General features: G+C 36.4%; 1 protein-coding gene and 1 pseudogene across 2 annotated transcripts; both read left to right on the top strand.

The window, feature by feature from the left end:
• The first annotated feature begins 517 nt into the window (after positions 1-517).
• Positions 518-3,764, top strand: LOC131044228 (uncharacterized; annotated as a pseudogene). Its single transcript, XR_009358161.1, has 4 exons — positions 518-1,714; positions 2,235-2,677; positions 2,828-2,944; positions 3,289-3,764. The product of XR_009358161.1 is annotated as an uncharacterized LOC131044228 (transcript).
• Positions 3,765-4,728: 964 nt separating this feature from the next.
• On the top strand, positions 4,729-9,062 carry LOC131044225 (L-gulonolactone oxidase 3). Its single transcript, XM_057977509.2, has 3 exons — positions 4,729-5,695; positions 5,784-6,039; positions 8,160-9,062. The coding sequence occupies exons 1-3, from the start codon at positions 5,009-5,011 to the stop codon at positions 8,984-8,986; spliced, it is 1,770 nt and encodes a 589-aa protein (XP_057833492.2). The 5' UTR covers positions 4,729-5,008; the 3' UTR covers positions 8,987-9,062.
• The last annotated feature ends 3,618 nt before the right edge of the window (positions 9,063-12,680 follow it).

Here is a 12,680-nt window from a genome sequence, read left to right as displayed (position 1 = left end):
AATTGATTGATTGATTAAGACTAATTAATACCTCTTAGCATTTCTTCCAATTTAATAAGTTACACACCAGTCATTTGATCTATCTACATGAATTAAAATAAAAGTCATCTATTCTCTAACATATGTCCTCAATTCTCCTCATGCTCCTGCGCACATTTGAGCATTCCTACTTATCACTCTCCCTACTCCCACATGTGTGAGCATGTTAATTTGGAGGCATGTTAATCCTCCTCCTCATCCTTTGAATAATTCATCCCTATCCTGCTCACATGTGTGAAGATAATTGGTCTTCCACCTCATATGCCACTTGCCCTCTTCATCCTAAATTTTGATCAGTCCTATTCTTGAATCTCAAGAATCTTGGATCTTCCTCTCCCTTGGACTCTTATCACAATATTACGAATTCAATCCATTTATCTCAAATCCTACCCCTCCATTCAATCTTGCATCTTGACACTCCATTTTTCTTTTGAAAAATCTATTTAATCGAGGCACACTAGCCCATTTCATTATACATTCACTTGCACCCTCATATCATTTGAGTAACAAAGTGCAAAGAGAATCAAGAATCCACATTTATCCAGTGGAGCATATCAACAAGTTAACAATGAAAGGAAAAAATGATATTTTATTTGTTCTCGTCTTGCATTTTTGTCCATTATTTTCATTGTTTTGCCCTTCCCACTGTGTGCTTTTGTTTGAGTTTTAGATTTGTGTTTGCGTACTAATCTCTTAGAGTGAAGCTCATTCAAAAGGTCCATACACTTACATGCATTCGTTGCAAATTTGATGGTCTTTCATGCTAATTCTTTTAATCTCCATCATCAATCTACGTAATTCATCCAGTGCTATAAGAAATGCTCTAAATTTTTACCTCAAATGTTTTCTTCTTTCCCCAATCATTAAGCATAAGGTTGCAAGACAACATTTTCCCAAGAAAATTTTATATGGACAGAACCCGAATGTTTTGGCACTCTTGAGAGCTTTAATCTCACTAAATTTGGATTCTTTTATGCTGAAAAATCCATGTTCGGTCTCAAAAGACTCAAATAGTCTGTTCAAGTCCGCAGAAGTTGGTTATGTTGGTTACGTCATGTTGAGCATGGTGATTTTAATTGTGGGCATCCCTTAAAATTTTAGTTCAAGATTGTGGGTTTCTGTGTATTATGATTGTGGTCTGTCTATAGCCCTGAAAACGTGGATTGTCATTTGTGGGTAGTCATTTTAGCTGAATATGGTTTAGGAAAAATCCTGTGTCTCAGGTCAGTCAAGTGCAGTACGATTATTTGTCGACTTCGCATTTTGATTATGGTGTTGGCATGTTCTTGTATCTGGGCATTTGCGTAGGCTGCCTTTGTCCGTGGATTATCAGACTCAGTATTTCTCAAAAATCATATATTAGGCTACATAATACAGTGATTATCAGATCTGTTTTAGAAAAACTCTTTTTGTTGGATTCCACATAATCCCTAGGTGGATCTTACAGCCAGAATGAAGGGGTTGTTGGGGAACCACAAGAATGCTAGAGAACTAAGCAAGTGTAGACAGCCAAACAGGTTGGCTGTCATTACAGTATGTTTTGTGTGCTCTGTAGTTTTGATACTTGGTACTGTTGTCATACAATGGACACATATTTTTCGCAAGGCTCCTGCTGACTCTGCTCTTAGAGATGGTGATCATGTTTCAGATTTTGGCTCTCTGGAAGTGCCCTGGTGTATGTATCATTGTATCCTACCTAGAATTTTTGTTTTAAAATAAATATATATTAATGATGAATTATACTTTTCTAGTATTCACTTTAAAGTTTTGGATTAATGTTTTTGAGCTGGTTTAATGGTGCAGAATTTGTATTTTGAAAGAGAGCTTAAAAGTTCAAATCTTACAGTGAGTAGGCTATGTGCATCTGTTTAAGCACAGTTAGATGCTTTTGCATGAAGTATAACTATAGGATAGTTGCATATACTATAAACTTTATGTAAACAAACCGATCGCCCAATACTGTAAACTATAGATTACTGTTATGCTTTTTGTAAGGTAAACAAGAGTTTTACCAGTTATAGTTTTTGGATTGCATCCTGATTGACTCGTTCTGTTTCCATGTTAAATGTCAATCCGAGCACCCACTTTGGTTTTAGGTATTTTTCTCTTTTAACAGTCCACAATTATGATATCGGCTGTTCATTATAATTTATTGAGGTTAAAAATGATTGCCTTTAATCCCCTATTGGCTACAGGTAGGTCAAGGCGTGGATCCACTGTGAAGTGGACGAGAGATGATCTTGAGCATGCGGTGAAAGAATTTGTACCCATTTACCATACCAGGCCTATAAAAAATAATAAGTTTGGCATGGGTTTTGATGACAGTTTTGGTGTCTGGTTCATAACAAGGTGGTTAAAGCCAGATTTGATGATAGAAAGCGGTGCTTTAAAAGGTCATTCCACATGGGTGTTGAGGCAAGCCTGCCCAGCAAGCCTATAATAACAATTACCCCTCTCCATCCTAAAAACTATTTGAAGGAAGGGCCTGCATGTGTGGATCCTAATTGCAGATATTATTCAGGGAAACAGTTTATTGATTTTCGAAGTATTCCATGGAAATCAGTAATGGAGGAATATGGAATTTCAGACCAGAGAAAAGTGGTTGTTTTCTTTGATGACCATCAGAATGAACTTAAAAGGTAAGGCCTTGGACTCTTGCCAATGAAGTACAACTCTTCAAATAATCACTTGTTAATGTAGTTGTCTGCTTCATTTTTTCACTTAGTTTTGGTCCCTGACATAACAAGTGATTGTTTCAATTAATAATGTGCTACTTTGTGCAACTTCTGGCTGAAGCAAGCTCTGAGGGCAGGATTTAGACACCTGATATTTGAGGATAACTATAATATTGTTACTGGAGATATGTATACTCTACGTCAAATATGTGACCAGTTTCACATTAAAGGTATACTTGTTTTACAGAGGAAACACTAAACAGGACCTTCTGTAACTCATGTAACTCATTTAGCATAAGGTAATTGAATGTTGGTCTTTTAATTGCTTCTGGATTTGATTGTGTCTTAATTTTTTGGATTTGATTGTGTCTTAATTGTCACAAACAAACAAAGAACAAACAAACAAGAGACAAACTAATAGATTGTGGAAATCTGATAAAATTAATTGAACGATATATAATATAAATGATTAATAAAAAAAATGCAATTATGTACACATTGATCAGTTGGGTACTGTGTATATTTCTTACTATCATTGAACCGTTCAATGTCATGTTTCACTGTAACATTTTAGGTGGTGGACATAGCTGCTATGAAGTAATGATGAAGCCAGGATGAGAGGCATAAGGAAGCATTTTTGGGAGAAGGCTTTAGACATTAAAGAGCTATATGGGTCAGGGGATGCCTGGTGGGGTGTGAAGAGGAGAGGTGAGAGACAACTGCAACCAAAGCATTGAGCCAATGTCTCCATGCAGAACATTTCGAGAACAGCAAGTTTGTTGAATCTGTGTTGGAGCTTCCACCTATTGCTGGACCGTCCCTAACTCACCAAACAAGATACGACCCTGCCCGTTCCTCCATACCTGTTGTTCTAGACGATCAAAGATACTTGTTTAGAAAACTTGGACTGAGCAATTTGAACAAGAGTGTGTTCAATGGATACACGCAGATGGATTATGTTAAAATATCAGAATAATCCAAGCACCAAGGAAACAAAACTGTTGGAATATTAAGGTTTATAATAATAAAGTTATTTTAATTATTTCATAATTATACTTTCAGAGGTTTTGAACCTCTATGAATGGGGTAATCAAATAACGTGTTATAACCTTTAACAATTGAATTCAACTAAGTAAACTAAAAACCTTCAATAATCGCCGAATCAAGAAACTATTTACTTCTTTCTATATTAGACTTCTTAAAGAAAACATGAGCTGAAATCCTCATACGTCAACAATTTATTTTTCTTTCCATTACAGCAGACAAAGCAATGAGTTCACAGGTGGGGTGATGCACCTGCACGTTACCTGGATGCTTTTTGCCATATTCTCTTTGTCCACTTTTTTTCCCAAACAGTTCTTTCCCCTGTTACAGTGCAATATTTCATTCATTGTAACATTTTTATAATAGTATTCAAGAATATCGTGTTCTGGTTCAAGATGTCATAAAATAAGTTATAAAAGGCATCTATTCATAACTAATCCAAAATAAAATATTTTATGTCGGTCAGAGCTTCACAGAATAAGGGTAAACATTCTCCAACTGAAGATTAAATCTGTACCGTAAGCATGATGGGAAGTGTGCGTAATTGATGGAACATTTTGACATCCAAGAAATTTGTTGACAAATCGTGCAAGCATTTATTTCTTCTAGGAATTTAAAATTGTGGTTATTTGACTCGTTTTCAAGTAGATCCGCATTTTTCTCTAACTTGTTGCAAACTCGTTCTCTTTAACCTGTCATTATATCAAATGTTTTGTAGATGGTTAATACGCTTACAGCTTGTATACCTTAGGCTTAACTCATACTGCAATATATCCAACTCCATAAAAAACGGTGTTTAAATCAGATATAGACAATTTTGACAGAATGTATAATACTTAATCTTCAAATTCTCATCTAAAAGATTTCATTCCAAAACTGATGTTTTTCTAATGACATATAAAACCAAAAAAAACAATCAAAAAGATTTCAAACTAAAACTGATGCTATCCAACTAAAAGAAAACGTAAGTCAAAGTCATAATTATTGTGCCTCACAATCCCTGTGTGAACTTGGCCATTGTAGGCAGTTTAGCGTTTACGGGAACACTGTTCATAATATATTATTATTATTATCTGCTACGAATTCCCTTTCACACTGGAGGGTGCAGCGCGCGTGCCTTTCACTCCCAGCTTCCAATTAACAGTCGTGCCGTACAAGCCTATTTCAAAGCTTTAAGGAACCTCTTCTCTGCATATTTTCAGAAACCCTCATCCCCCAAATTCGAAGTTACACAGCACATTACAGAAACTATGTCTAGATCCGCAAATGGAACAAAATGCAGTATTTTTTTTCTTCAGCTTGTGCTGCTAGCCTGTAAATGCCTAGGCATGCCACCGGCGCCACCAGTCACCTGCAAATCTGGGAATTCATCTTGCACTGTGCGCAGCGCTTATGATCCCTGGCCCGACCGAATACCCTGCAACGCCTCGGCCGCCTTTTTCCCCACATCAGAAGATGAGATTATACGCGCAGTTGCCTACGGCGGTCGGAATAAATTAAAGATGAAGGTTGTCACCGGATTCTCTCACACCATTCCCAAATTAGTCTGCCCTGGTTCCGGCGACGGCACCGGAATTATAATCAGCACTCGGGATTATAACAAAGAGATTGTGGTTAACAGAGATGAGATGACTGTAACGGCTGACAGTGGAGTGGGATTGCGGGAACTTATTGAGGCGGCGGCGGCGTCTGGATTTGCCCTAGCAGCTGCGCCCTATTGGGAGGGCCTCAGTTTGGGCGGGCTGCTAAGCACAGGGTCACATGGGAGCTCCTTCTGGGGCCGCGGAGGAGCCCTGCATGAATACGTTGTGTCCGTCCGCTTAGTCGTTCCTGCTTCTCAACGGCAAGGATATGCGAGAATTGTTACGCTGAGGGAAGGAGATCCCGATCTGAATGCCGCCAAAGTGTCTCTTGGTGTTCTGGGAGTCATATCGAAGGTTGGCAGATGACTTGGGCATTTGAGATTTTTTTTTTCGCTCTGTGTTTTAATGGTGTTGAATTGGATTGGGGTTTACACGTGTGCAGGTGACGGTGAGGGTGGAGGGTCAGTTCAAACGGAACGTTACGAACGTGGTGAAGGAGGATGATGATTTGGAAGAAGAAATCATGGATTTTGCAGGTGCCCATGAATTTGGGGATCTGACGTGGTATCCATATCAGCGTCGAGTGGTGTACAAAATGGACGATCGTGCCAGCGTGGCGGCGGAGGGAAACGGGGTAAATGACTTTATTGGCTTTCGCTCCACTTCGATCCTCGTCAGTGCTGCGCTCAGAAGCACGGGTAATATATTTTTTGTTTTTTTCTGTTTTTTCTTCCAATATTTTTATTTGACAACTCTCACAACAATTGGTACATGCTCAACTACTGGGTCCTTTCCCTAGTATGTTTTTCAATAGAAGAAAAATAAATTTTAAAACTATTAAGTTGAAAAGTTTTCTGAATTTGATAATGTGTCTTTTTCATTAAGATTTGAAATAAGATTCTATGATTTATTATCAAGATTCTATGAAATACAAAAGAATTATGATTTGAAAATGTTTTTTTTACTTTCAATTTTTTTAAATATATTGTTTTAATTTTAAAACTACTAATTTTACATCTTAGATACATTTATAATTTTTGTACATATAAGATGTATATTTAAATATATTGTTTTAATTTTAAAACTACTAATTTTACATCTTAGATTCACTTATGTAGTTTTTGAGTCAACTCATTGATTCATTTTTCATGAGTAGTGGTTTGTCCAAATTCTTCTTTGATGAGAATTAATGGTTCGATTTGCGCATGAGTGAAGCATTACGACTTTGAAGTAGGTCATTTATCTCAATGCTACTCCAATTCAAGAGTCCTTAACCATGAAGTTTCTCCCAAGATCAAGCCCACTTAAGCAAGGGTCCCAGGGGAGTGGCTTAAGCTATATTTTTAAGGAAGAGGTGGTCCTATGAAAAAATAAATTGTGTCATGAGATTATTTGGAATCTTTTCCTAAAAAATAGAAGCCCCTATGGGTGGGGCTATTAGGGATGTTATCTACCACTTGTCAAACATCTCATTTTAATCTCCATTAAAAAATAGTTTTGGAGGGAAAATATTTTTTTTTACTTATTTTTATCTTGCACATAGTATAGAGAAAAAAATGTAAACATAAAAAAGGGAAAAAAAATTGTGGAAAAGATTCTAATCTATCCTTTCCCCTTAATTAAAGATTTCCATGGGAACACTCCAATTGCTTAATTTTAAGCAGATTTTACATTTAAGCAACAACATGGGGACATGGGGTTAGCAGTTTCAACTCTCTTTTTTTAGGAAGCCCCCCTCCATGGGACCCTTGCCTTAGTTTGCTATCCCATATGCAAAAAATTTGGCTAGTGATGTATCTTTTGAATCATTCATTATTAACCTCATCAATTGATAAAGTGGGTGGTGTTTTTCATAACCTGTCAAATTATGATATTCACTATTAAGATATAGCGGTGTAGTTATTAAATCAAATTATTTGATCCATATTTATGAGTAATGATTCACATAAATCCATCTTTCATGAAAATTAGTGGTCCACTTAACATTCATTACTTGTAAGTGATGCTCATAGGGGAGGTCACCTGTCCTAGTACTATTCCAACTCAAGTGTGTTTAACCATGGAGTTTCCCCAAGATCAAGCCTACTTATCTTGCTACTCCATTCACAAAATCTTCAATGAGTGTTGTGACTTATGAACCATCATTATAGAGTCAATTTTAGTTCATCAATTAATAATTAGTATTCAGATTGGGTAAGCTCATGAGAAGTCTTGATGCTTCACTTGTGTATGCATCACCTAGATGTTGAGTGTTATATGGACCATATAGAACTGAACTTGTGTATGCATCACCTAGATGTTGGTGTTATATGAACCATATAGATCAATGAATTTGATTCAAAAACTATAAAATTAAATCTTCATAACAATATGATAATTTAACACACAATTAAAAATATATACTAAATACATGATGTAAATTTTAGTACTCTAACTTTGTTTTCTTTCTCTTATGAACTTGTACCTGCATCTAAATAACACTGATGTAAGAACCAGGGGGAAAACAATTCGTTTTTCACAGATCCAGTTGAATTCAATGTATATGTATATTCTTAATTTTAAAATTTTAAAAATTACAGAGTTCAATGGTTAAAAGGCAGTAAAACAAACAGCAAGATCATTTTGACAGAGTTCAATTAAAGTTGCTATCAGTCGATACAGCCGTAAAACAGACAGACGAACACAATTCCTAACCACATTAACCAAGAAATGCTGCAAAATCATGTTGACTGTGCAATCGATATCCTTATTCTTCTCATACCGATTTAGAAAATCTCCTGCCAACTAAAAATTGAATTCTTTTTTGTTATGAATGCAGAGAAGATGTTGGAGAAGACAAAGAACAGCGCAGGGAAATGCAAAGAAGCCAAACTAATCCTCGATTCGAAGCTCGCACTGGCAAATGGACTGAAGAACAACGATTTCATTTTCACGAAATACCCCGTAGTGGGTTTCCAGGACAAAATGCAGACATCGGGCTCCTGCTACAAATCCTCATCTGCCGATCTGGTGAACGCGTGCCCTTGGGATCCCCGATTCAGGGGCCTCTTCTTCTATGAGACCACCGCCATTTTCAGCCTCTCCAAAATCAAGCCTTTCATTTCAGATGTGAAGAAATTGCGGGACATGGACCCCGAATCCCTCTGCGGAATAGAGCTTTACAATGGATTTCTGATGCGCTTTATCAGAGGATCCACTGCCTATTTAGGGCAGCCCGAAGATTCCGTTGTCATCGACTTCAATTACTTCCGTGCGGATAGCGCATCGAATCCCAGGCTTAACGAAGACATATGGGAGGAGATCGAGCAGATTGCTTTCTTCAAGCACGGGGCGCGCCCTCACTGGGCCAAAAACAGGAGAATTGCCTTTACTGGCGCCGCTGCAAAATATCCCAATATCCCTAAATTTCTGCGAGTAATGAAGAAATACGATCCGGACGGTCTTTTTTCCAGCGATTGGTCGGATGAGATACTGCGCGGAATGAAAAAGGTCGAAAAAGAGGAGGGATGTGCATTGGAAGGGCTTTGCATATGTGAAGAGGATCGGCATTGTGCTCCCAACCAGGGATATCTTTGCAGGCCCGGAAAAGTTTATTCCGATGCTAGGGTTTGTCGATTTCATGGGGACAATTTCCCTTCTCTCTAGAAAGAAAAAGTTAGAGACACCGTGCAACTGTATACTACTGATGATGAATAAACATATTGGATTTGATATGCCCGTACGCTTTTGGCAATCCTCCATTAACTGGCAGTCCAGGTCTCTGTACCTGAATTTTACCTGGATAATTCCTTTTATCGGTCCTTTCATGGAACTGAATCCCATGGTGCTTGAGTTTTGCTCTGTATCCAATTATTCTGTTGTATGATTAGTCTCGCTGTTATTTATGTTAACTGTTCATCAGCTTTATTTTATTTCATTCCTATCTTATTTCTTTTGAGTCTTAATTAAAAGTAAGTCTTATTTAACATTAATACCAAAACAAATTGGTTAAAAAAACACTTTCACAGTTAAGATGGGATCCAAGTTCATTTTTGGGGAATACTAATTTTATAATTGTTTAGTCTATAAAATAGGAAGCAAGCAAATACATTTAATCCAATTCTATTAGACAAATATGTTTTGTTTAACATGAATGGAAAAAAATATATTGAAGTAATAATCAATTATAAAGAAGGTAATGCTATTGTTTCTCGATTTGATTATCCAAGATTTTTTTAGTATCAACGCTCTTTGGACTCTCCAACATACGAAGTGTGATCTGAAACATTGATGCTCAAAAAATTTACACAACCAAATCCAAAAATAATAGCATTATTTTTCTAGATTATGGAAATCTGATGACACAAATCTAAAGAAGGTTTGCGAGTTTAAAAAAAACGAGGTAACAATCATGAACCCATGTAACAAGTATGTTAAGTATATGAGTTTAGTGGTTCTTGGGGTTAAATATATTGATTGTTTGTTAACATGCAACCTAGGTTTAAATCTTTGGGGATCTATAGTCTTATTAATATGTTAGGTAAATTTTATTTGATCACATAAGTAACTAGTGAATTGGAGATTAGAGGGGGCTTGCCTAATTTTTTAAGTGTCAAACTTCTAATTCCTTTCATATTGAAATAAAAGGATCAATTTAGTTTGGGGAGTATCAATTTTGTCTCCATATTAATATCAATTTAGGGGGTGTATTGTTTTTGCCCCATGAAACAATCTTCAACTTATAGAATAGGCATATTAATTTGATGGGGTTTTGGTCTAGTTTTTCTTCTTTTTTTTTGATGGGTTGGTCTAGTTATTTATTAGTGGTTGTGAAAAATGAAGGTTTTTATGTTAAAGGTTAAAGGTTGAAAGAATACAGCATCCCTATGATTAATTAATTATGGTAGTCAATTTCAATACATTTAGATATACAAGCTAAATTTAGAATTATGCCTGGATTTGGAATTAAAACGAAAGTAATGATTAAAATAAATATGTATCTTGATATGTGGGAGAGAAGGAAATTGATCTGATTATTATAGACTTTATACCTAAAATGTAAGGTTGGATATGAAAATAGATGATCATGATAAGTGTGCACTATGAAATTTTGAATTATGGAAAGACCTTGATCAAGGCTACAAATAAGGCCCTAAACCTCCTTATTGTGGCCTTGAACTTTTTTTGTTGTCTTGACCATTCACAAATTTATTTGCTCATTAGTTTGAACATTTTTAACCATAGCTCATATCACTTAAGATTAGATGTCTTAGAAGTAGAATGACAAATTATGAATTGACATTCTTAAAATGTATGTAAAGTTTAAAAGGTCACCATGTGGTGTAGTGTCATAAATTAAAACCCCTTTACAATTTCACACTCTTTTTGGGCCTTTTCTTTAGTGTGCCTTCTCCTAGGTCATTTCAAGCCTATTTGGGCCTTATCTTATCCTACTATTGCCAAACGCTCAAATTAGGACCCGATTTAGCATCACAAAACCCCAACACTCATTACTCCTTTTTGGAGGCCCTATTTTGGTGGGACTATGATCAACTTTGAACAATGACTGCACAAGTGACTAAAGTTAGCACGATACTGTTGGAATCAATGAACACTGAGAGGGGGGGTGAATCAATGTTCTGTAATTAACAACTTTATTTAACTGATTCTTTAACCACCGCATACAAATGAATAAAAGTAAAGTGCAGAAACTAAATGCAAGCAAGCACAAAACCATAACACCAGAATTTTTACGTGGAAAATCAGAAAGGGAAATCCACGATGGGATTAGAACCCACAATATTATAATACTATAATCAAGGGTATAATAATATTACAAGAGGGGAATGCACATGCATTCAGGCACACTGCCTAGAGCTCACTGCTGAATTACAAAGAGGGCTACAACCCAGAGGAAGGCTCACAGTCTTACAAGTGATTACAAATGATAACAAGAATGACTGAACTAAATAGTAGCATCTACATATGCCAAAAATTAATTCCGGTTAAGCTATTCATCTGTTCTATCTCTCTGCCCTGTTCTGCTGCTCTATCATATATTGGAGCACAAAAATTTCAATCACTCACACAAAACTTTGCACAATCGCTCATACAATCTTCTCACTCTCACATCTCATACTAAAATGCTCAAATGAATCGGTCTTATATATCTGCACCAACAAAATAAATCAATGCTCATGTTAGCTTCCAAAAACTACATAACACACAACATGAAACATGTAACCATAAGTCGGCTCAATCTAATTGCCAATCCATATGCGGATCCAAACAAATTGATAACTTGCTTCACACGTGTCGACTCAATCACCTTGAACTCAGAAACAATCACCAAAATCATCCCAAAGATTTCGCACAACACGTTACATCAAAATAGCTTTGTTCTTCCTAAATTACCAGTCACCGGTTCTCCTAACTTGCACGAGAGTCAATACTGGAGGGTGGGATTAAGAATCAAGCTTCCTCGAACATCTAATCATCTAACTCTTCTACCACAATCAAAACTATGCAACCAAAATGGAGCTCTGCATAATGTATCCATACTTTGTATTCCACATTCCAGACTTAAGCATAAATGAATATCAGACCTTCCCAAACTTTTGGTAGAACACTTCTACATATGTCGGATGGGATCTCATATCTAATTTGCCATCAATGACAACCCAAAAACAATCCTCATGCACAAATCTCTACCGGTACAGTGTCTCTTGCCAGCACATAGTCTGCACATATGTCCCACCAAAATTCCTCAAAATTATAGTCATTATTAATGTTGGCCTTCCCATTTCCAAATTTATTCTAATTCACAAGTTACAAGTTACATTTCAAGCATTCCTAATTCCTTCATCAAGAGCATATCTGAGTACAAGAAGCATCAAGCTACACAACTTATTTTCAAGTATGTTTTCATGATGGATTTTGTTATGATTTTTTATATTATTGCATCAACACTTAGAGGACTTATCTAAAGAGAATTCCATCAGATTCACCATTATCACTCCCAAGGTATAATCTTGTTAATATAGCATTTCATTTCTGATTTATCCTCTACCCTACCAAGGGTAAGCTCTCTTTCTCACCAACATAGTTTTTGTGAAGGTGGAAACACCAACATGGGGTTTGACTTAGGCAAGCCCCTATACAACACAACCATTTATCCCTCTTCTTTATGTGTAGGTTATAGATCTAATAGCATAAAAAAACAAATTTGTATAGAGAAAATGGAGACACGCAATCCTAGACTTTGAATAGTTGAGAACCCCTCGACTATGCCAATCAGCTTCATAGCCTAACACTTTTAGGCTAAATTTTGGATGGAAAGATCCACAAAGCATCTTGATCC

Source organism: Cryptomeria japonica, chromosome 6 (genome assembly GCF_030272615.1).
Source record: "Cryptomeria japonica chromosome 6, Sugi_1.0, whole genome shotgun sequence".
Taxonomy (NCBI): Eukaryota; Viridiplantae; Streptophyta; class Pinopsida; order Cupressales; family Cupressaceae; genus Cryptomeria; species Cryptomeria japonica.
The sequence above is the reverse complement of the archived record's forward strand: the minus strand, read 5'-3'. Positions and strand labels throughout refer to the sequence as shown.